This window comes from Odocoileus virginianus, chromosome 9 (genome assembly GCF_023699985.2).
Source record: "Odocoileus virginianus isolate 20LAN1187 ecotype Illinois chromosome 9, Ovbor_1.2, whole genome shotgun sequence".
Lineage (NCBI taxonomy): Eukaryota > Metazoa > Chordata > Mammalia > Artiodactyla > Cervidae > Odocoileus > Odocoileus virginianus.
The window spans coordinates 23,667,614-23,694,343 of record NC_069682.1 but is presented as its reverse complement, the minus strand read 5'-3'; the positions used below and the strand labels follow the sequence as shown (position 1 = coordinate 23,694,343).

At 37.3% G+C, this 26,730-nt stretch overlaps 1 protein-coding gene across 1 annotated transcript in view; it reads right to left on the bottom strand.

The window, feature by feature from the left end:
- Positions 1-26,730, bottom strand: part of GPR158 (G protein-coupled receptor 158) — a 294,063-nt gene that overhangs the window by 130,985 nt on the left and 136,348 nt on the right. Inside the window, exon 3 of the mRNA XM_020911658.2 lies at positions 13,236-13,338. Within this exon, the coding sequence (XP_020767317.2) occupies positions 13,236-13,338 (103 nt within the window). The remainder of the gene's footprint in view (positions 1-13,235; positions 13,339-26,730) is intronic.

Sequence of the window (26,730 nt, the reverse complement as noted above, 5' to 3'; positions counted from 1 at the left end):
GAATGGATAAAGAAGCTGTGGTACATATACACCATGGAATATTACTCAGCCATTAAAAAGAGTTCATTTGAATAAGTTCTAATGAGATGGATGAAACTGGAGCCCATTATACAGAGTGAAGTAAGCTGGAAAGATAAAGGCCAATACAGTATACTAACGCATATATATGGAATTTAGAAAGATAGTAACAATAAACCCTATATGCAAAACAGAAAAAGAGACACAGATGTACAGAACAGACTTGTGGACTCTGTGGGAGAAGGCGAGGGTGGGATGTTTCAAGAGAACAGCATCAAAACATGTATATTATCTAGGGTGAAACAGATCACCAGCCCAGGTTGGATGCATGAGACAAGCGCTCGGGCCTGGTGCACTGGGAAGACCCAGAGGGATCGGGTGGAGAGGGAGGTGGAAGGGGGGATCGGGATGGGGAATACATGTAAATCCATGGCTCATTCATGTCAATGTATGACAAGACCCACTGCGGTATTGTAAAGTGATTAGCCTCCAACTAATAAAAATAAATGTAATAAAATAAATAAAATGTTAAGTTCCTAGAGAATAGGAACATGAATTATATACCTCTTTATATACTAAGCACCAAACACAGTAATTTACAGATACTGGATAGTTAGGAAATAAATGGCAATGATCAAAGTGATCGCTCATAAGAATAAATTAACTGATCTGTAATACAAATGTATAGTTGAAAATAACATTCAACTCAATAAATCTTCGTGTTCTCCATTTATGCATAAAAATTTATTCAAAATTATATTTTTCAAGATGCTAGACATAAACTAGTGGAGAAGGCAATGGCACCCCACGCCAGTACTCTTGCCTGGAAAATCCCATGGACAGAGGAGCCTGGTAGGCTGCAGTCCATGGGGTTGCAAAGAGTCAGACACAACTGAGCGACTTCACTTTCACTTTTCACTTTCATGCATTGGAGAAGGAAATGGCAGCCCACTCCAGTATTCTTGCCTGGAGAATCCCAAGGACGGCAGAGCCTGGTGGGCTGCCGTCTATGGGGTCGCACAGAGTCGGACACGACTGAAGCGACTTAGCAGCAGCAGCAGACATAAACTAGAAAGATATGTTAAGAATATAAGCTATTACTTATTGACTTTTAGAAATCTACTTGGATGATAACTTGATTCTGAGCAACTTGAAATATTCTCCATGCATAGAATCTCAATGATGATGACGTTAGTCACTCAGTTCTGTCCGACATTTGTGACCCCATGGACTGCAGTACACCAGGCTGTCCATTACCAACTCCTGGAGTTTACTCAAACTCATGTCCACTGAGTCAGTGATGCCATCCAACCATCTCATCCTCTGTCATCCCCTTCTCCTCCAGCCTTCAATCTTTCCCAGCATCAGGGTCTTTTCCAATGAGTCAGTTCTTCACATCAGGTGGCCAAAGGATTGGAGTTTCAGCTTCAACATCAGTCCTTCCAAAGAATATTCAGGACTGAGTTCCTTTAGGATGGACTGGTTGGACCTCCTTGCTGTCCTAGGAACTCTCAAGAGTCTTCTCCAACATCACAGTTCAAAAGCATCAATTCTTTGGCGCTCAGCTTTCTTTACAGTCCAACTCTTACATCCATACATGACTACTGGAAAAACCATAGCTTTGACTTGATGAACCTTTGGTGGCAAAGTAATGTCTCTGCTTTTTAATATGTTGTCTAGTTAGGTCATAACTTTTCTTCCAAGAAGCAAGCATTTTTAAATTTCATGGCTGCAGTCACCATCTGCAGTGATTTTGGAGCCCAAAAAAATAAAGTCTGTCACTGTTTCCACTGTTTCCCCATCTATTTCCCATGAAGTGATGGGACTAGATGCCATGATCTTAGTTTTCTGAATGTTGAGTTTTAAGCCAACTTTTTCCACTCTCCTTTTTCACATTCATTAAGAGGCTCTTTAGTTCTTCACTTTCTGCCATAAGGGTGGTGTCATCTGCATATCTAAGTTTACTAATATTTCTCCAAGCAATCTTGATTTCAGCTTGTGCTTCATCCAGCCCAGCATTTCTCATGATGTACTCTGCATATAAGTTAAATAAGCAGGGTGAAAATATACAGCCTTGACATATTCCTTTCCTGATTTGGAACCAGTCTGTTGTTCCATGTCCAGTTCTAACTTTTGCTTCTTGACCTGCATACAGATTTCTCAGGAGGCAGGTCAGGTGATCTGGTATTCCTATCTCTTTAAGAATTTTCCACAGTTTGATTTGATCCACACACTCAAAGGCTTTGGCATAGTCAATAAAGCAAAAGTAGATGTTTTTCTGGAACTCTCTTGCTTTTTCGATGATCCAGTGGATGTTGGCAATTTGATATCTGGTTCCTCTGCCTTTTCTAAAACCAGCTTGAACATCTGGATGTTCATGGTTCACATACTGGTGAAGCCTGGCTTGGAGAATTTTGAGCATTACTTTACTAGCGTGTGAGATGAGTGCAATTGTGTGATAGTTTGAGCATTCTTTGGCATTTCCTTTCTTTGGGATTGGAATGAAAACTGACCTTTTCCAGTCCTGTGGCCACTGCTGAGTTTTCCAAATTTGCTGACATATTGAGAGAGGCACTTTCATGCATCATCTTTTAGGATTTGAAAGAGCTCAACTGGAATTCCATCACCTCCACTAGCTTTGTTCATAGTGATGCTTCCTAAGGCCCACTTGACTTCACATTCCAGGATGTCTGGCTCTAAGTGAGTGATCACACCACTGTGGTTATCTGGGTCATGAAGATCTTTTTTGTATAGTTCTTCTGTGTATTCTTGCCACCTCTTCTTAATATCTTCTGCTTCTGTTAGGTCCATACCATTTCTGTCCTTTATTGTGCCCATCTTTGCATGAAGTGTTCCCTTTGGTATCTCTAATTTTCTTGAAGAGATCTCTAGTCTTTTCCCATTCTATTGTTTTCCTCTGTTTCTTTGCACTGGTGACTGAGGAAGCCTTTCTTACCTCTCCCTGCTGAACTCTAGAACTCTTCATTCAAATGGGTATATCTTTCCTTTTCTCCTTTGCCTTTCACTTCTCTTCTTTTCACAGCTATTTGTAAGGCCTCCTCGGACAACCATTTTGCCTTTTTGCATTTCTTTTTCTTGCAGATAGTCTTTGGAAAAGCAGAATCCCAATCTCCTTTGCTAAAGCTTAAAAACAAAGATAATACTCAGAACTTTCAGATGAAACAAATACTAACTGAAGACAAAGAACAGTTATGAAGAGCTATTAGCTTTGGCAATAACAGCTTTTTAATTCATTAGATGGGTGATCAAATAAGCTGCCTTGAGCAAAAGTACAGAGGATACTAGGAGAATGTTACAGTAGCACCAAGGAACACTGGTGAGTCTAAAATATTCATCTGTAAACATGGGCCCATTGAGAGAAATTGTGACAATTGGTAAACACTGTGTTAACCTATCTGCTTACTTAATTCTTTTACACTGACATCAGAACAACACAAAACTGTGGACATTTTTGTTTATATCAGTAAAATTTTATATTTACATAAACTAGTAAAAATATAAACTTCAGATGGGTAAGTAAACCATAGTACATTTACCCAATGGAATTCTATGTAACAAAACTGTTCAAGAAAACTGTATATACTATTTCAAATGAATATACCAAGTTTTTAAAGATCATATATAGACATTTGCATAAAAACTATAAACTTAAAGAATTAAATTAACAACAGATTTTCAAACAACTTTTTAAATTCTACTTTTTTATGCATTCCAAAGTTTCTTTTTACTGTGTCTGCAATACTGATAATAAAACATAAATATTTAAAACGAGGACCCTCTGGATAGCAATCAGCAACAAAGAGGATTTTTGCTCCAAATCCCAAAGAACTAATTAACCCGCCAATGCTACAATTACTGAAAACTTTCAGACTTCTGAAATTCTGAAGATATTCTATATTTGTAGCTTTAAATTTTGATATATTTCAAAATGTACCCAAGGGCTTCCCTTGTAGTTAAGACAGTAAAGCATCTGCCTGCAATACAGGAGATCCAAATTTGATTCCTGGGTTGGGAAGATCCCCTTGAGAAGGGAACTGCTACCCACTCCAATATGTTTGCCTGGAGAATTCCATGTATAGAGGAGCCAGGCATGCTACAGTCCATGGAGTCACAAAGAGTCAGACATGTTAGACTGAGTGACTAACACACACAAAAAATGTACCCCAGAAAATTTTCTTCCTACGTTTTATGGAAGAAAAACACTTAGTTTCTGATTTAGAAAAGAATAAGGAATGAGTTAAAGGGGGAAGGGTAGATTGAAGCAGCAGTTACAAATTTCAGGTCTTCACAATATAAACACAAAATAGAAATGTCACTAAGGTTTTGCTGATTAGGATTCTTAAGTGCCAGTAGTATAAAACTGTGTTTTCTCAAGAGCAAAAACACAACTTTCAGACATTTGAATATCTGGATAGAAATCATGCCTACCCATGAAGGCCTGTTAAACCTTAAAGCTCTTACCTTTGACCTTAGTTTACCAATACTGGGGAGCTTCCCTGGGTTGGGAAGATCCCCTCAGGGAGGGGAATGGCTACCCACTCCAGTATTCTTGCCTGGAGAATTCCATGGATAGAGGAGTTTGGCAGGCTACAATGGGGTCACAAAGAGTTGGACACAACTGAGCAACTAACACTTTGAATTTTTTCTCTAATACTGGACAGTGAGCGTATGCTATTCAAGATGGCCTTCATTTGTTGCTTGTGGGTACTGCAATATGTTCTGGGAAGATGTGGGTCTATCCTAAAAACTTAGATACCTCACTTTTTTACTCATTTCTTCTTTTGTCCAGTTCTAAACAATATCTGGCACAGGGTCAGTGTCCAGTAATATTTTTTGACAGATGGATTTTCAGACACTTAAACCAATCAACAAATGAGTTGATCAGAGGTCACTTCTTGGAGGTGTTGTGGCCCTCAGTGCTAGGAACTGGTCATAGCAGAAGATTATAGTTGGGACCTTTGCAAGAGCAGCTACATGTGCTGTATGTCACAGACCCCTTCTTCTTTCCATTCCACAGGCATGAGTTAAAAAGATGAGTCACAGACAATGAACAGAACCCAGCTGGTAGTAACAAAGAATCAAGCCAGACATTAAGGGTTCAGCATTAGCTCTCCCATTAATAATGCTCATCTGAAATTATTAGGGTAAACATCCTCCTTTCCATACATATATTTGATTTTTCATTAGAACTGGAGGGAACATGTTCATCAATCAATGTTAGGAGTTAACATGCTGCCATGAACTCACATGGGAAGATATATTTGTTGTTCATTATTTCACATGTTTAGGATGATAAAGTAATCTGCCGCTGGTCTCCAGCTTGCTAAAATCACATCCAAAAATTAAGTGGAAATAGGTACAAGCACATGAGTAGCTCCAGCAAATTCAGGAGCCGTCTGTGTATATTTGGTTCAATATTTAAAACATTCACAAGGGGAGAACAGTTACCCAACCGTGGTGATGCTTACACTGCTATCCATAAAGACTGCTACTGTTGGGACACGAATACATATTTGCATATCCTAAAATCAGGATTAGCTACTATATATTCATGTACTTATATCAAGAATGGCTAGCTGTAACAATAAGCTCAAAATGAAGCCCAGTGCAAAATTTAATTTATATTTCCTATGAATATAGTCAATCTTTCCCTATAAGGTTACATATATATCTTATATTCACTTTTCTATTGTCTTCTGGATTTTTATTTCTTGTAAGTGACTTTAGTGATCTTTTTCTTTGGATAAAAACACCACCTTAGATAAATCTTGGAATAATTCTGATCTGAATTATAAAATTATTAAACACCAGTGGATTATTTTGCCTCTAGACAATTTATTCATTCAATCCCCAGAACATCTAATACATAATAAAAAGATTAAATTCTCCATATTCATTTTAATATATTAATCACTATAATCAGAGGATATCATGTTATCTCAATTATTCCTCATAACTTCCAAGAATAGACTTCACTATTCCTGATGTATGTATGAATAAGAGGAGAATCTCAGAATATATGAAAAATTTCCCAAGTCTCCTGTGAGTAAGTGGAGATAAAAGTCAAATCCATCCGCCTGACTCAAAGGACATCCTCATACAAAGATCCCACTAGATTATGAATTGTCTAAATCAGCAATCATTTGGGATTGTGAACAGTTTCCTCTAGAAAAAACACCATGGGGTACTAGGAATACTGGAATGAATGCTAAGTGGGAAACACGCAAAGGGTGGATGCATGCTCAGTCACTCAGTTGTGTCTGACTCTGCGACCACATGGACTGGAGTCCGTCAGGCTCCTCTGTCCATGGAATTTTCCAGGTAAGAATACTGGAGTGGGTTGCCACTTCCTACTCCAGGGGATCTTTACAACCCAGGGATTGAACCTGTGTCTCCTGCACTGACAGGCGGATTCTTTACCACTGAGGCACTTGGGAAACCTGTTTACTAAGTGTACTAGCTTTCTATAACTGTTTTAACAAATTACCAAAAACTTGGTATCTTAAAACAACAAATTTACATTGCCTCTCAAATGAAATATACAGTTGACCCTTGAACCACACAGGTTTGAACTGTGCAGGTTCACTTACATGTGGATTTTTCCACATGGAAACTTTGGAAAATGTCCTATAGTACTGCATGATCAATAGTTGGCTAAATCTATGTGTGAGAAGGAGGGCTGACTGTAAAATTATACACGGATTTTTCAGCTTCACAGGGGCCAGTGCCCCTAACTCTTTGTGGTTAAAGAGTCACCTATAGTTATATTCCTTCTTGTATTTCTGTAGTTTGGAAGTCTGATGTGGATCTCACAGGGCTATATAATCGATGTGTGCGCAGGGCTACATTTTCTTCTGGAGGGTCCGGAAACATTCCATTTCCTTGCCTGCTCCAGCTTCCTGAAGCCACCTCTGTTTCTTGGCTTGTGGACCCCTTTCCTCCACCATCAACGGCGGCGATGTATCATTTCTCTGCCACTTCCTGTGTCCTCACATCTGTCTCTGAACACAGCTGGGAATGGTACTCTGCTTTCCAGGACTGGTGTGATTAGACTGGTTCTACCTGGATAATCTCCCCATCTCAGTATCTGCAATTTAATCACATCTGAAAAGTCCCTTTTTTTTTGCCATGTGAAGCAGCATTTTCACAGGTTGTGAAAACTTGAACATGCACATCTTTGGAGGTTTGAGGGGTGCTGTTCTACTCACAACAATGAGCTAATGTGTGAGTGACTGACGGTCAAATTTCCCTGCCAGAGGTTTTTTTTTTTTTTTTTTAATTTTAGGGTAGCTGATTGCTAACATAAGTGAATTTCCATTAAGAGTCTAAAAATGTAAAATCATATAAACAAAAATAGTAAAATAAATTAAGAAATCTAATAAAATTTTAGCTAGTAGGAGGAAGGAAGTTTTCTGGAGGACTGAGTATTTTATCTCTTAGCAGGGCCCATTTTAAGGATAAAAACTGAAAAAAAATCTGGGACATGAAAATATGTTACTCTGCTGGGAAGTAAAGCAGATTCTAGTTGGAAGGGATGAAAGTGGGCAAAATGTCTGAGGAAAGGGGTAAGCAGAATAAACCCAAGCTTTCAAATAATAATCATAAACAGAACAATATTTTGAGCATTTAATATGTGTCAACTGCTATCATCAGAATTTTACATTCATTACATAATTTAGCTCCTTATTTATTCTATAAAGCTTATAGCACTATCACAAGTTTATATATGGCATAAGTGAAGTTTAGGCGAGTTAAATAATTAAGCACAGTACAAATAAGTAATAGAGCCAGGATTCATACCTAAATTAGACTTATCCCAAAGACCATGCTCTTAATTACTGTATTAAACTATAGTAGAAATTCAGCTCTGAGATTAGCAATAAGGGAAATCCAACATGGTATGTTCCAATAATTGAAAAGAATCAGTCAAAGACAAACAAGGTAAATGTGATAGTTAACAGTCTAAGAAGGTTGGTGGCGCTGGGAACTCTCCCGCTAACAAATAACCCTATCTGCCAGATGTTTAGTGACTAGATTTCAATCCCTGTAAAGAGGATTCATGAAAGAAGATATTAAAAACTGAAAATTCGGCAAATGACTGACAAAAGCATAAGCCAAGGCAGTTAAACAGAATTTTGCTACTATGACTGGAATAAAGTGATTAGAACCAGATCACAAGGCTTAAGTAAGACCAACAGCAAAAGTAACGATGCTGATTATGAGAATACAATGTTCAGGCTCTTTTCATCTGTTCCAAGTTTGGGACTGGACTAGAGACTGCTTCTGGACTTAGTCTTCAAAAAGCCAAATATCTCTAGCTTCCCCAGTCATGAAATATAACACAGATAGGGAATGTGAGACCCAAGTGCTGCAAAAAGATTCACACCCCACAGACAGCTTAGCCTTGCTTAGCAGTTTGCTGGGAGCTCAGCATTTCTATATTGTACCTGCTTTCAAAGAGTTTCTCACTTTTTTTCTTCCGAGACTATGTATTTTTAAAATCTCTGATTTTTGGGGAGCCTTTGCTCCCCACCATCAACAGCCACCAGCATCTGCAAAGAAGGGGCTGTCACTTTCAGATGTGGGTCATTTGTCAGTTGGGTTTATCTGGAAATGTATGTGAGCTGAAGTCAATCCAAAAGGCAAGAGACGTTAAAACTGAGAGGCTGGTAATGTGTCCACAAGAAAAAGAAATGAGATCATACTGAAGACAGTTCATACTGTGACAGATGGATTTGAGGAAGATGAGCTTGTCATAAGCTTGTATCTCATCAACCTGGAAGTGAACAGCCTGGATCTGAAGAGACAGTTACACATCAGTACTCGGTGATTCTGAAATCCTGCTACTATCCAGATGTCAGACCCTATTACCTCTCCTATGACCACCAATCTAAACAGAGATGCTAGGAACACAGTCTCTGGGCTGTCAGCACAGTTTTAAATCAAGTCATCTGAACAAATCTTTGTTGGTCTTTACAAGCCCTTTGTTTACTGTGGTCCTACATCTAAATGAAGATTTTAAATCACTTCATATTTTAACAGGATTTTTAGCATTGACATCTTCTCTAATAGATTAAAACCACATCTTAGTTACTCTCTCTAAATGAGGTACAAGACTACAGGTGGCAATTTCAGATATTTTCTCTAGATTCACAGCTATAAATTAAATAAATTTTCAGGAACATCTCTATTTCCTACATCCCATTTCCCCTATCAAGCAACTGATTTCCTCCTATTACCTTTAATTTCTAAATCTCCTTCCTACTGCCCTTCTCAATGGAGCACTGGTTGTTACAGATTTTTGCTGTGCCATCTTCCTTCTGATCCATGTAGAATTCATTTTCCAAGAATTTTAGATTAAAAAACACATTATCCAAATATAAAGAGACAAAGTACTAAATACCAAGGATACTTAAGGATTCTCTATTTACATGGATCACTGATGTGTGTTAATATATGCGTATATATTTGTTTGCTTGCTTATTCACTTATTTAACTACATCTATGAACACCTAAAGGAGAAGGCAATGGCAACCCACTCCAGTACTCTTGCCTGGAAAATCCCATGGACAGAGGAGCCTGGTAAGGCTGCAGTCTGTGGGGTCGTGAAGAGTCAGCCACGACTGAGCGACTTCACTTTCACTTTTCACTTTCCTGCATTGGAGAAGGAAATGGCAACCCACTCCAGTGTTCTTGCCTGGAGAATCCCAGAGACAGCGGAGCCTGGTGGGCTGCTGTCTATGGGGTCGCACAGAGTCGGACATGACTGAAGCGACTTAGCAGCAGCATGAACACCTAAAATTCCATGAACAGAGGAGCCTGGTGGGCTACAGTCCATGGGGTTGCAAAGAGTTGGACAAGACTGAACAACTGAGCATGCACGCTTATTATATGCCAAGTACTTATTAAGAACACTTATTATATGGTATGTACTGTGCTAGCTGTTTTACATACATTATCTCATTTTGGGGGTCTTCAATATCTTCTTTACCTTTGGCCCAAGGGATTCATCTGGTCATTCTTTACTTCATCATAACCTTGTCAAGACTATATGAAAACTGACCATAGGAACTGCTTGGATATTACAATTAAAAACAACATATTAAAATGAAGAAATATAGTAGAATTATAATCAAAAATCAAAAATATTTTTTTAAAGTTTGGATAGTCCTTGGTAGATACCTTAGTGAGTTATAACTTGTATTCCTTGGGCCAAGGAATGAATAATGTTAGATTTTCATGCAACTTGATGGCAAGGCCATCAGGAAAGATATTTTTGGTCAAAGAGCACTTTACTGACCTCAAATTATAACTTGTAGCTACCTTTCTGTTCTGTCATTGAGGCAGGCCAGTTCTAGTTAAATATGTGCTGAGGTCAAAGCTGAATCACAGCTACACCCAAATATAGCTCATCTTTCTGAAAACTGTGGCCTCTTTTCCTGGCTGTTGTGTGTACAACATGTAAGTTATTTAGGCTTACGAAGAGAAGCACCCTCCTCTTAGAGTAGGTCAGTGAAAAACACTGGCTTTTAAAATAAGGAAGAAAGTAGGAGTGTGCAAATTAAATAAAGATAAGTTGTTAAAGGTTAACTAGTTTCTCCTGGTGGTGTTATAAGCAAATGGCACAGTCATTCTCTAGTTCTACAATATTTAGATGTTTTATTTCAGTCACATAGTGGGAGCTGAGAACAAATGTGGGTAAACCAGATACAAAATACCTTCACAGAACATAAGCTAAAACCTATTCCTTTAATCCTTCAGTGTTGAATCATATGTTCTGTCTGGACCATAAATGTGGAGAATGCCAAAGTATCTGGGCTATTGCCATGGTCTTGTACACACACACGCACGTGTATGTACACACACAAGGAACAGCACATCCATGCTGAAAATATATTATCATCACTGCTATTGTATTAGTTTTCTATTGTTGTGTAATAACTTACTGGAAATCTACAGCTGAAAATATCTATTCAATCACTTCCTAGTTTCTGTTGATCAGAAGTCTGACACAGTGAAGCTGGGCTCTCTGCTCGGGGTCTCACTAGACTGAAATCAAGGTTTGGGCCAGGCTATATTCTCATTTGGAGCTCCAGGTTCTCTTTTCAAAAGTATCCAGGCTGTTGGAAGAATTTACAGATCCTTGCATTTATAGAACTGAGGTCCTTGTATTCTTGCTGGCTGCCTAGCTCTCAGTAGCCACACTGGGGTGCTAGCCACATGGTCTTCTCACAACAAGCCAGTTTACTTCTTCAAAGCTGGCCCAGAACCTCTCTCTAGTCTGCTCCTATGGGAAGGAGTCTTATTGAATGCAATGTAAACACTTGAGCAACTGTACCATGACTTTTACTACATAACACGGCCTAGCAAGGGGGTGAGTTCATCTTATATTCACAGGTGCCACCCACACCTAAGGGGCGGGGATTGTACAACACTTGTGGGAACAGAATTTGGGGGGCCATCTTAGAATTATGCCTACAACAACCATTATTCAGAACATGGGTTGAACCTTGTGAATCATATGACTTATGAGAGAGCAAAATGTTACTCACTTCCAGAACCTAGAAGTTAAGTGGAAGCTGTCTCAAGATGAAGAACAGTACTTTCCAAGAGAAAAACCAAGAAAAAAAAAATCTATAAACATCTGCGAAGTTTCCCAGAGGAAGACACTCAGGTTTGAATCCCATGTATCCTTTGAACTACACCCGGCAGAGATGCAAATTCCTATTCAGACCAATAATGAGGCTGACAAAGATTTATGGATGACTATCTAAACTAATCCTGTACCTTGGTTCTAGCAACTCCAAACCCTAACTTTCCATAAAACCACCTCATTTTTCCATACTCTCTTTGTTAATTATTAAACCCAATAGCTGGCTACATGCTGATGTGAAAAAAGAAATCAGTATTCAAATAGCAACTTTGACAACTTCTAGAGTAAGATGAAAACAACCAGGTAAGCTTGATTCTAAAGTACCTGCATACCTCAAAGATATTATGAGTTTGGTTCTAGACCACTGCAACACAGTAAAATCACAACAAAGTGGGTCACATCAAAGTTTTGGTTTCCCAGTACATATAAAAGTCATGTTTAGACCATCTTGAAGTCTATTAAGTGTACAATAGCATTATGTTTAAAACAATATATACACTTTAATAAAAAAAAAATGCTTTATTGCTTAAAAAGTGTTAACCATCATCTGACAACACAGGGTTGCCACAAATCTTAATTGGTAAAAAAAAAAAAAGCACAGTATCTTTGATGTGTGATACAGCAAAGCACAATAAAATGAGGTCTGCCTGTATAAGCCCTATATCATCACCTCCCCTTGAATGCAGGTGGACCTGTAAATATGATGGGATAGTCTTTCCTTTGATTAGGTTTACATTACATGGCAGAGAGACATGATAACACTCCCAGGACTTAACAGAATGATTACACTGTATGAGACTCCATATGAACAGGATTAGGAACGGGGGAGGTTTTCTTGGTAGCTTTGAAAAGTAAGGGCCACATGACTTGACCTTGAGGAGGCTTCTAGAAGCTGAGAGTAAGCCCAGACTGGCATCTACCAATAAAATAGGGACCTCACACACACAGGTGCAAGGAACCGAATTCTGCCAGTAAAGTGAGTGAACTTGGAAGGAGTCTCTGAGCTTCAGATCAGATCATATTGCAGGCGACACCTTGATTCTGGTTCAGTGAGACCCTGGGCAGAGGAGCCACTTAATAGCTGAATGAAAAGCTACCCAATTAAAACTGTGTGATAATAAGACTGTGTTGCCTTAAGTTAATAACTCTGCGGTAATTCTTCATGTAGCACAGACACCTAACATAAAAACAAATTGATACATAAATAAATTAAGCAAACTAGCAAAATTAGTTTTAGGAACTTTCTGCAGCAACAGCTCGCAATAACTGAATTCTAACTGGTCTCACCAAGCAGCAACAGTATTTTCAGGCATTTAAAGTGTATTGAAAATGAAAACATACCTAAAACAAACACATTTTTCATGATATGCCAGAGGATTCGAGATGACACACGAAAGCAAAAACTCCTTAAGTGATGAAAGAAGGCCAAACCAGTGGGGATTTAATCATCTAACTTCAACAAGGTTAAAAGAAAATCTGAATAATTAATTATGACAGATATTATGTGTATGTACATATATGAACAGGACCAAAGGGCACTTACTCTGAAAGTTGTTGAATGAGAAGTCTCGAGGATGATAGAATCCTGCTTTGCAAATACACTGATAAGCTCCAAGCACGAATCCTAGGCCTTTAATCGGCATACACTATGAAGAAGAAAAGACAGCAGTACCGTTGATCATAGGTTATTTCACTGTATAAAGACCCACAGATATCCATCATTGCAAATGGTAACAGAGCGATCACATTTTCCTGAAATAAAATCTCACTTTTGAACTTTTATTTTAGGTTTGTTTGCCAACAGACATTTTTTTAGAAGCAGCAAACTGAATTTTCTTTCTAAATATATGCTATTACAGCTGCAGTTGCCATATATCTTTAACTCATTTGGTTGCCAGAGGAAGTAATTAGACACAGTTTTTTTAATACCTCAAATATCATCTTATTGCTTTAAAACAAATTTCCTAAGCCTGTAAGAATATTTTTAAGTGATTCCATGCTACATATTTCCACCAACACAAAGGTAGGTAGGTAGGTAGATGGACAGACAGATATATAGAATTTAAGACGTGGAAACTGCCCTTATGAATTAAATAGTCATCAAACTTCTTCCTTGCGGAAAGAAATACAAACTGATGGACTAACAAAACAAGTAAACTTTAAAGTGCAAATTAGAAAAGGAAAAAAAGATAAATTAATGACCTGAAGCACTCTTTACCTAAAATCTGTTTCACAGACAAATGTTCAACATGTACCTAAACATGACAAAAAACAATGACTGGCTTTCCAAATATGTCATACCAGGGGACATAATGGATATCTCCCAAAAGCTTAATATTGGCTTCTTTCAAAGATATCACTGAACCCTACCAAAATTCAGTTTAATATATTTCACTTATGCTACATTCAAGTACATAAGGAGGGAACAGCTTCTGTTAAAATACAATTTACCAGTAAAACAAGGTGTTTCTAGAATTTGATCAACATTGAAATTTCTTCTCTGGTATCTGTCTACCTATATCCCAACCTTTTGCCTTTTTGCCAATTATAATCTATTAGAGGAGCTCGGAATTTAGTAAATGTAAAAGTTATAAAGTGTCCCTTTAATACAGAGGCCCTTGAGAGAAAATTTCAAATTATCAAAATAATAATCCCTCAATCTAAGTTCTAATGATTAGTAACAAAATAAATATTGCATATCTTAAAAACTCTAACAAACAATCAGTAAGGTAGCAGGAGCTAATACATGCTCTAAATTCACAGGTTATAGCAAGAAAATCTTCGGGAAAAAAGCTTTCTAAAATAATTTGACTATTTTATTTCATTATTACCCTTTCTTTTTTCACCCAACATATACTTTGATCCAATTATATCTTGTAACTGAAAACACAGTTCTTAATCCAGAGCTAAACATAAGTTGGCTTAAAGCTCAACATACAGAAAACTAAGATCATGGCATCCGGTCCCATCACTTCATGGCAAATAGATGGGGAAACACTGGCTGACTTTATTTTTGGGGGGCTCCAAAATCACTGTGGATGGTGATTGCAGCCATGAAATTAAAAGACACTTGCTCTTTGGAAGGAAAGTTATGACCAACTTAGACAGCATATTAAAAAGCAGAGACATTACTTTGCCAACAAAGGTCCGTCTAGTCAAGGCTATGGTTTTTCCAGTAGTCATATACGGATGTGAGTGTTGGACTATAAAGAAAACTGAGCGCTGAAGAATTGATGCTTTTGAACTGTGGTGTTGGAGAAGACTCTTGAAAGTCCCTTGGACTGCAAGGAGATCCAATCAGTCCATCCTAAAGGAGATCTGTCCTGGGTGTTCACTGGAAGGACTGATGTTGAAGCTGAAACTCCAATACTTTGGCCACCTGATGTGAAGAGCTGACTCATTTGAAAAGACCCTGATGCTGGGAATGATTGAGGGCAGGAGGAGAAGGGGACAACAGAGGATGAGATGGTTGGATGGCATCACCGACTCAATGAACATGGGTTTGGGTGGACTGTGGGAGTTGTTGATGGACAGGAAGGCCTGGCATACTGCAGTTCATGGGGTTGCAAAGAGTTGGACATGATTGAGCAACTGAACTGAACTGAACTGAAATACAAGGACAGGTAAGCACCAGTCAAGTCAACTGAGTTGGCAAGTACTTATGAAAGAATTATCCTGTGTGTAGAGAATTTCTCCAGGACCTAAGTGCAATAACACATTTTACTTATAAAGATCCAGTGATAGAGCAGATCAGACCTTAGTTTTGAATTATACAAGTAAAAAGGCAATTATAACAGTTACTTAGGAGAAGCACCAGTAGAAGAAGAGAATCTATTATTTGTGGTCAGCCAGAAAATATATATTTGAATTCTGACTTACTAGTTATGTGTATTTGGGGCTGTTCTCATAATTTCTCTGAGCCTTATTTTTTTAACTTGCAAGAACAATCATTGAGTCAAATTCAGGTACAGTTTTAAGAAGGCAGAACTACCAAGATGTCTTAAAAGCTGAAATAGGAAGGGGAGAATGAATGACTCCCAGGTTTTTGGCTTGAGCAACCTTAAGAATGGAGCTGTCATCAAGGAGCTAGGAAAGGCTACAGGTAGAATCAATACGGAGAAGAGAGCACAAAGCTCACTTTTTCAAATGTCAAATGTGAAACGTCTATTTGAAATTTAACTCTCCACATCAAATAAGCAGTCTGATGAAGTAGTATGGAGTTTAGGAGAGATGTCTGGACTGTATAATTTGTGATCATTCACATAAAGATGATAGACAAAGCCATGAGGTCAGATAAAGCTAGAGCAGTAAGGGAGTGCCTATGGGCAGTGAAGGAAATAGATTCAAAGTGACGACTCATGACACTCCAAGGTTAAAATGTTAGGCAGAAAGGAAGAAGCAAAAGACACCAAGAAGACCAGTTCAGTGAGGTATCGTTATTTAGCTAAGTAGATTGTGAAACTAAGTGCATAACTAACATGGAATTTGTGAGTTACATTTACTAAACATTCATCTAGCCAAGGTATATCCAGGTAAACAAACTCTTAGATACCAAGAATAGAGTAGTGTATATATATATTCTTTGCCAACAAAGGTCTGTATAGTCAAAGCTATGGTTTTTCCAGTATTCATGTATGGATGTGAGAGTTGGACCATAAAGAAGGCTGAGTGCTGAAAAATTGGTGCTTTTGATCTGTGGTTTTGGAGAAGACTTTTGGGAGTCCCTTGGACTGCAAGGAGGTCAAACCCATCAATCCTAAAGGAAATCAACCTTGAATATTCATTGAAAGGACTGATGCTGAAGCTGAAGCTTCAATACTTTGGCCACCTGATGCGAAGAGCCGACTCACTGGAAAAGACCCTGATGCTGGGAAAGAGTGAGGGTGGGAGGAAAAGCGGGCAACAGAGGACAAGATGATTGGATGGCATCATCAACTCAGTGGACCTGAATTTGAGCAAACTCTGGAGCTGGTGAAAGACAGGGAAGCCTGGCATGCTACAGTCCATGAGGTCGCAAAGAGTAGGAAACAACGAGCAAGTGAACAACAACAAAATAACCAAATGTATTTAGTGTACTTTAAATGCACTTTAAATAACCAAGGAGGTAAAAATTTTATAAACTGAAAAATACTGCTGAAAGAAATGGAAAAATTAAAATAAAAAAAAAAGGAAATGATATCCAAAGGAAAGGGGATCTAAGATGGTGGCATAGCCTGACTACCAGCAAGGACACTTAATCAGTAATCAAAAACCTCCCCACAAGCAAAAGTATAGGACAAGACAGCTTCATTGGTGAATTCTACCAAAGTTTTAATGAAGATCTAATAATCTATGCAAAAAACTGGAGAGAAAGGAACACTCCCAAACTCACTTTATGAGGCCAGAATTACACGAGTACCAAAACCAGACAAGGATAACACAACAAAAGAAAACATAGGCCAATATCTCTGATGAACACATAACCAAAAATTCTCAACAAAATATTAGCAAACCAAATTCAATAATACATTAAAAGGATCACACACCATGATCAGTGGAATTGATTTCACAAATGCAAGAGTGATTCAACATCTGCAGATCAATCAGAATGATTCACATTAACAACAACAAATCATAAGATCATCTCAATAAATGCAGAAAATGCATTTGACAAAATTCAATATCTACTTATGATAGAAAAAAAAAGACTCAACAAAATAGGTGTAGAAGGGATATATCTCAAAACAATAAAGATCACATATGACAAACAACAAATACACAGCTAATATCACACTCAATGGTGAATAGGAAAAACTTTTCCTTTCAGATCATGAACAAGGCAGGATACCCACTCTCCCCACTTTCATCAACATAGTATTGGAATTTCCAGCCACAGAAATTAGCTGAGAAAAATAAATAAGATGCATCAAAATTGTAAGGGAAATTATAAAACTATCACTATTTGCAGATAACATGATACTATACCACAAAACTATAGTAGTCAAAACAGTATGGTATTGACATAAAAACAGACACAAAAATCAATGAAACAGAATAGAAAGCACAGATACAAACCCACACATGTTTTGGTCAACTAATTTATGACAAAGAAATCAGAAGATACAATGAGTAAAGGATAGTCTCTTCAATAAATGGTGTCATGAAAGCTAGACTGCTACTGCACAAAAGAATAAAACTAGACCACTACCCTACACCACTTACAAAACTTAATTCAAAATGGCTTAAAGAATTGAATGTAATATTTGAAATCAGAAACTCCTAAAATAAAACATAGGTGGCAATCTCCTGGACATCTATAATATTTTTGTATATCTGACTCCCAAAACAAGGGAAACAAAAGTAAAAATAAACAAATGAATCTACACCAAATTAAAAGGCTTCTGTTCAGAGAAGGAAACTGTCATCAAAATTAAAAGGCAACCTACTAAATGGGAGATGATATCTATAAATCATATATCCAATGAGGGGTTGATATAGAGAACTCAATAACCAAAAAAAAAATTGCCATATGATTCAATAATCACACTTCTGGGTATATATCTAAAAGACTGAAAGCAGAGTCTTGAAAAGATATTCAAATACCCATGTTCACTGGAGCATTATTCACAGCTGTCAAGAGGTGGAAGCAACTCAAATGTTCATTAATGGATAAGTAAATAAAATGTGGATATACAGGCAATGGAATTATTATTTAGTCTTTAAAATAAAGAAAATCCTGTCATGTGCTACAACATGAATGAACTTGAGTACTTTATTCTCACTGAAACAAGCCAGTCTCAGAAAACACAAATACTGTATGCTTCTATGTGATACCTAAAGTGATTAAATTAACAGAAAAATAAAGTGAAATGGTGGTTTCCAGGGACTAAAGGAAGAGAAAAATGAGAAGCTGTTTAATGGGCATTGCAGGTGGATTCTTTAACATCTGAGCCTCCAGGGAAGCCCAGGAATACTGGAGTGGGTAGCCTATCCCTTCTCTAGGAGATCTTCCAGACCCAGGAATTGAACCAGGGTCTCCTGCACTGCGGGCAGATTCTTTACCAGCTGAGCTACCAGGGAAGCCTCTATGTATTTTTACCACAATTTAAAAAAAGTTTTTAAGAGTTTAGAGCAAAATAGTCTTTCTCCCTCAACAACAAGTATATAAAGACTGCAAGGCATACTACAACACATAACTGCCATGACATATAATCCATCTGTGGCGAAAGAAATGGCAACCCACTCCCATATTCTTGCCTGGAGAATCCCACGGACAGAGGAGCCTTGCAGGCTTCAGTCCACAGTGTTTCAAAAGAGTTGGACACGACTTAGCAACTAAACAAACAATATAATTCACCTAAACACCTGGTTAAACATAATTGCAGAGCAAAATCTGGCCACCTTGACAGTCATGAAGATTTTGTATAGAGGTACCAAAGAGCAGGGAAACAGCTAAAATGAAGGCTAAAATCAGATACGTACAGGGGAAGTATTGTTTGGCATTTAATGGAAACAATGCTTCTGCCTAAGGATCACATTTACATATCATTCTGAAGATTAATTTGGACTGAAAGGAGGCAAAAATGCAAATACAATAAAATTTATATAATTCAAAATCCTCTAGAAATCTTTAAATACCTTTTAATTTATTTTACTTTGTTTTAGAATCTTCCTAAAATGTGAAACACTTTCTGGCTTCTCTGAACTGAACATCATGAACAGAATTTAACATTTCCTTAATGAGTCAGAATCATTACTTTGAACAATAGGTACTGAATGAACTATGCTGAAATACACTAATGCCCTCTGGAGCCATTAAAGGTTTATGGCTATTTTCTCATATACTAAATAGCCCAGACTGCTGTACTATTTGAGTTCCTTTGCTTAGTTTTTACATTTTCTTTTTCCTTCTTAATTTTGTAATCATACTTTAATTGCAAAATATAGACTTACTTCTAGAAGTGTCTCTTCCTTCCTATATTATGTTTTAATTGCGTGAATACATGGAAACTAGATCATCAAACATAGAAAGCCAAGAATACACAAGATAACACATAACAAAGTGAGAGTAAATAATAGTAAGTACTTTATATTTACTCCAGGTCCTGTTCTAAGCAATGTATAAGTATTAACACATTTAATCCTACATCAGTTTTATCATTATCTCCATTTTAACAATGAGAAAATTAAGGCAACAACTGCTAAGGTAACGCCCAAAGCTTTAACCGGCACAGCCAGGATTCAACCCCAGGAGCCTGGCTCCAAAGAGAATAATAACTACTCTCCCATGAACGGATGCTACTGTCTGGTCACTTTGGAATGTACTTCATTTCAAGAACTTTATTTTATTGCTTGTTTTCAAGCAATATTCAAAAATGGATTGGTTTGCTGAATCATTAAGTTTCAAGTCTGTGAAAATTATTAATTTTTAAATGCATATACAAAAAGTATCTTAGGAAATGTGGTTAATTCCTACACCTGTTACAAACAAAAAAATAAGCCTTTCCCTTCCCAAAGAAGAGTCCCCAAAGCTCAGATCTTAGAAAACAAATCTTCATCTCAGGGCATATAAGTAGAGTAACTCTTCTCTACTTGAATTCCTGAAAATAGGTCTGGGTCTAAGGAGAGTCATCAGATCAGTTCACAGGTGCTTAGTCCCAAACTAAACCCAGCAAGCCAAGCAATGGAAACCAGGGAGTTCATGGCAGTCCAGATTGTCACTTCTTTCTCTTTAGTGGCAAAAACATGGCTCTACTCTGCTTTGACAGAAGACACATCTAATTCCAAAAAGGGTTCCTGCTATAATGAATTTACTGCACTCAGTCATGTCCAACTCTCTGCAACCCGATGGATTGTAGACTTCCATGCTCTTCTGTCCATAGGATTTTCTAAGCAAGAATACTGGAGTGGGTTGCATTTCCTACTTCAGTGGCTCTTCCCAACCCAGGGATCGATCAAACCTATGTCTCCTGGATTGGCAGGCAGATTCTTCACCACTAGCCCCACCTGAGCGTTACTGAAAAAGTAGAAGGCAAGACCAGAGAAGCATAAAGAAAGATGAAAGGCTTGACCCTGGCAAGACAAAATAGTAACTGGGTTTTCTATGTATGTATGCTAAGTCGCTTCAGTCGTGTCCAACTCTGTGTGACCCTACGGACGATAGACCCCCAGGCTCGTCTGTCCATGGTGATTCTCCAGGCAAGAATACCGGAGTGGGTTGCCATGCCCTCCTCCAGGGGATTTTCCCAACCCAGGGATCGAACCCGAATCTCTTATGTCTCCTTCATTAGCAGGTGGGTTCTTTACCACTAGTGCCACCTGGGTTTTCTAGATTATTTTAAAAAGCCAGCAACATTTATTTGTATTTCACTCCTTCTATGAAACTTATGAAGAAATACTGTAAAATGTTGAATCTGGTAATTTCCAAGTGGGATTAAGGGGACTTGGTATTAAAACACGCTAATTATCCTAACATCCAGTGATTCTTCTCTACAACTATCAGCAGTTTATTAAAACAAAAGGAAAACACTCAAACAGGGGAAATCTAAAAGGCCTCTAGGCAATGACAGAGTATATCACCCACCTATTTCATCAAACAATCTTCCAGGAAATCAAGAACTCATGAATAACAAATAATGCAGTATTCCACCAGGGAGGAAAAGAACTACATTTTGTCTCTATTATTCATTAGCTGCCAGAGAACCTGGTTTAAAAAGCTTGATGGACTGGAGGCGAGGGTTGGGGTGAGCGGTGGAGGGATATTTTCTCTTACGATACAGTTAAAGTTAAAAAGAAACTATTTTCTGTTATTAATTTTTGAAACATTCTTGTTATATTCAGTGGAGCCCACTCTCACAACAAGGGGCTAAAGGTTGCCAATGTAGCCTCTGGAACAGACACCTTAAAAGTCTACAGACTTCACACTGACACGTGGCAAGATGCTTTGGTGGGGGTTGTGGGGGTTGAAACCGACTCAGAAAAATGCTAGGATTTTATCTGAGTAAGGAAGCCAATTTTTTTTTTAGATCTTTTTACAGAAAAAAAGGCCCAAAGACTTGATAAATATAAGCTCCACTAAACCACAAACTCACTACTACTTTTGACACCCTGTGCTTCCTGTGGTCACAGATCATAAGCACTGGCAACTTTCTCCTCACTGTTGACTTTATTTACCTCTTGCTTACTGAGCCCCATTGTATGCACTTTGCTACAACAACAAAGAGGGACAAAATCTTGGTCTAGTTCACAGAGAACCTACAATCCACAAGCCGAAAGGCAAACTTGAAGTTGCTCTATGGTGATATGGACAGAGCTATGGACAGAGGTTCGTAACATTGCACAGAAGGTGGTGATCAAAACCATCCCCAAGAAAAAGAAATGCAACAAGGCAAAATGGTTGTCTGAGGAGACTTTACAAATAAGCTGAGGAAAGAAGAGAAGTAAAAGGCAAAGGATAAAATGAAAGATACACCCATCTAAATGCAGAGTTCCAAAGAATAGGAAGGAGAGATAAGAAAGCCTTCTTAACTGAACAATGCTAAGAAACAGAGGAAAACAATAGATTGGGAAAAACTAGAGATCTCTTCAAGAAAATGAGAGATAGCAAGGGAACATTTCATGCAAAGATGGGCACAATAAAGGACAGAAACAGTATAGTCCTAACAGAAGCAGAAGATATTAAGAAGAGGTGACAAGAATACACAGCAGAATTGTACAAAAAAGGTCTTAATGATCTGGATAACCATGATGGTGCGACCACTCACCTAGAGCTGGACATCCTACAGAGTGAAGTCAAGTGGGCCTTAAAAGCATTACTACAAACAAAGCTAGTGGAGATGATGGAATTCCAGCTGAGCTATTTCAAATCTTAAAAGATGATGCAGTTAAAGTGCTGCCCTCAGTATGCCAGCAAATTTGGAAAACTCGGCAGTGGCCATAGGACTGGAAAAGGTCAGTTTTCATTCCAATATGAAAGAAAGGCAATGCCAAAGAATGCTCAGACAATTATTAATAGAAATAATACAAGAGTTCAAATATCAGATATAAAAAAACTTTTATACCTCAATAAGAAAACGATAAACATTCCAATTTAAATCTGAGCAAAGGTATGAACAGAATGTCACAGTAGTTAATAAATATAAGAAAAGTTTCTAACTTTTATTAGTTATCAGAGAAAAGCAAATTTAAGATAACCAATACATACTTATCAAGATAGCTAAAATTTTAACAACTGACAATTTTAGTGTTAGGATATGGAATAAGTAGAATCCTCCTATAGTGCTGACAGACACACAAATTAATACAATCTCTTTGTAAATGAACTTGGCACTACCTACTAAATTTGAACATAATATATCCTGTTAACTAGATATTTCAATCCTAGGTATATACTCAATTGAAAGATACGCAAACATGCTCTAATAGACAAGCAAAAACAGCTGAACTGTTTGCACTAATCCCAAACTGTTAAGAAGCCAAAGGTTTATCTAAAGTAGAATGGAGAAATAAATTGTATTTATCTAATATTATTCTCCAGGCAATTCTACTGGCATGGGCAGCCATTCTGTTCTCCAGGGGATCTTCCCAAACCAGGGATCAAACCCAGATGCCCCACATTGCAGGTGAATTCCTCACCATCTGAGCCACCAGGGAAGCTCATACAACAGAATACTGTACAACAAAGGAAATAAACCAATGCTACATACAACAACTGGAGAACGGAATGGCAACCCACTCCAGTATTCTTGCCTGGAGAATCCCATGGACAGAGGAGCCTGGCGGGCTACAGTCCATGGGGTCACAAGAGTGGGACCCAACTTAGTGACTGAACCACCATACATACAACAACATGGATGAATTTCTCAATCTCTCAAACAATATTGAAAAAATAAGTCATGTGTGCTGCATTATTCTACTTAAATAACGTTTACAATAAGAAAGTGAAATATGAAGTGTTAGAAATCAGGACATCTGTTAGTTTAGGAGAATAGCTGGGAGAAGGTGATGCATTGGGGCATGCGAAGACCTTCTGGAGTCTGGCGATTCTTGTTCTCTTGACCTGAGTGGTACTTATACAGGCACTTATACAGGTGTGTTCCCTTTGTGATGATTTGTTGTATTGTATATTTATGATTCTGTACCTCTATGCAATGTTTTTCATTTCAATAAAAATTATGCAATTAATATTATCCCATATTCCCCTCCATCTTTTATGTCCCTTTCTCTTTCACCTATCATATAAATTCTGTATTTCATTATTTTGATTTATTTGAAAGAATCATAACATTTTAACCATTCCATTTTTGCTGACAGAGAAGGGATCTATGTACTGATAACGAAGGAAGAAGTTTCTGGAAATTAAAAGTAATTATATAAAAAATTATGTAAAACTCAGAATGTGTTTGCATGCACTCAGTTCTTGGCTGCCTCTCAAGTATTTAGAATCTGAATGTACATCTGCATTTCCCCAGTGAAATTTTAGAGGGTTTTTCAATAGTAATTAGCAAATCAGCTAAAGAATAAAGAGCACAAGGCTAAACCAAAAGCCAGGAACTATACCGCCTATTAAACGCTAAATCAAAACTAAATGTTATATTCTCAAAGGGCACTGAGCTTTTCTTTTATTATGGAGAAAAATAAAATATTATTTATCATTCACAAAGAAAATCATTTTAATTGGCATAATTGCTATCATTCTCAACTGAAAAACATGCAAAATATTTTAAACAATGTATCTAATTCTAGAAAAAAATTCAAGATGCATAAATGTCCTTAGTTCATCACTGAACCACAAAAAAGTTTTTTAAAAATTGGACAAATTTTAAGTAAATATTTAACATCAAAAATGTTTCCAAGTACTTTAGGAATATACATTTTAAAATAAACAGTAAAAATACTGGTTATAAACTTTCTTTATCATCAAAACAACCCCCTCTAAATAATCTCTATGGCATAACATTCAAAAACTTGCACACACTCTTTCCAGTCATAGAACTTTAGTATACTTTGCCTTACCTGAAACTCTAATCTGACCAACAAAAAATTGGGATGAAAATATAAAGTAGCTATGTAATTTTAGCATTCTTGATACCTATGAGTAGGAATGTCATCTAAAACTGACATGCATCCTAGACTTTACGAAAACAGATTTTTTAAAACAGAAGAAAATTTTTTTCCAATAAAACATACATAAAAGTTCAGAAAAGGAACATATTCAAGAACACTGGGGAATTTACAAGGAGTAATAAGCATTTGCACTAAGCTTAAAAATTTTTAAATACCCTCACTTCCTTTCTGAGGATGTCTGCAATCCCAATAAAATGTATATACATACAAGGCATATACACAGACTTCACCAAAGCATTTCTCACGACTTTTTCTTAAAGTTTCTTATACTCATGGAGAAATGGATAAAAGATTTGAAAACATTATTGAATAAATCATAAAAAGGCTCTGATTAATAGAGGGAAATTTGTGGCAGTGAATTCCAAGGCGTCTGCTCTTGATGCTCCGTAATGTGTTTAATGATAGCTTCAATGAAGCATTGAGAGGGTGATATTTAAGAGTAAGTGGTCATGAAAATGGACTTTGGAGTGTGACATACTCTAGCTCAAGTTCCAGATTAACTGCTTAATAGCACTGGAAACTTGCAAGGGAAGATGGCAAATTACTCAATCTCATGAAGTCTTAGCTCCCTTACCTATGAGAGTAACAATACTTCTTATGTCACAGAGTTGATAATTTTATTTTACAAGTGCTTGGTTAGTGTTTACTATATGCTAGTCAATATTTTTAAAACACTTTAATACATTTAATCCTCATAGCAACTCAGTGAGCTAGATATGATTGATCATCATCATCCCAATTTTATAGATGAAGAGACTAAGCAACCTCTCTCAGGTCACACATCTAACAAGTGACAAGGGTGGAGTTTAGATCAGGTAAAGAGGATGCCCAGACATACTCACTAACATTGTCACTGGAATGACACTGAACATACAAGCTGATAAAAGCAGAAACTGAAAGGACAATAGGTTAACTGGAACAAAATAAAATTTAATAAAACATACAGGGTCCTGTGACCAAATTCACAAAAATCAGCCACATAAATTGCCAAATTATGACATGACTGCCCCCAAAACACTAAAACAGTCTTTGCATTAATGGCAATAAAGTAATCTAGAATAAACAACCATTCACAGATAGATTATTATTTTCAACATTTAGAACCTCAGTTTAAAGAGACTATAGCCAAGTTGCAGAGATCTAAACAGGAATGGTCCGCTCCCTACAAAAAACCCATGGCTCACCATCTGTGGTATATCAGAGGCACACTTTATATTCAAACACAAATAGACTGAAAGCAAAAGGACAGAAAAAAATATATACCATGAAATCAGTAAGAAAAGAGAACTGGTGTGGCTGTCCTAATATCAGATACCATACAATTTAAAACAAAAGTTGATACTAGAGACAAAGAAGGACAATTTTTAAGGATAAAGAGGTCAATTCATCAAGAAGACAACAATGAGAAAACAGAAAGAGAAATTAAGGAAACAATACCATTCACCATTGCAACAAAAAGAATAAAATACTTAGGAGTATATCTACCTAAAGAAACAAAAGACCTATACATAGAAAACTATAAAACACTGATGAAAGAAATCAAAGAGGACACAAACAGATGGGGAAATATACTGCGTTCATGGATTGGAAGAATCAATATTGTCAAAATGGCTATACTACCCAAAGCAATCTATAGATTCAATGCAATTCCCATCAAACTACCAATGGTATTTTTCACAGAACTAGAACAAATAATTTCACCATTTGTATGGAAATACAAAAAACCTCGAATAGCCAAAGTAACCTTGAGAAAGAAGAATGGAACTGGAGGAATCAACCTGCCTGACTTCAGACTATACTACAAAGCCACAGTCATCAAGACAGTATGGTACTGGCACAAAGACAGAAATATAGATCAATGGAACAGAATAGAAAGCCCAAAGATAAATCCACGAACCTATGGTCACCTTATCTTTGACAAAGGAGGCAAGGAT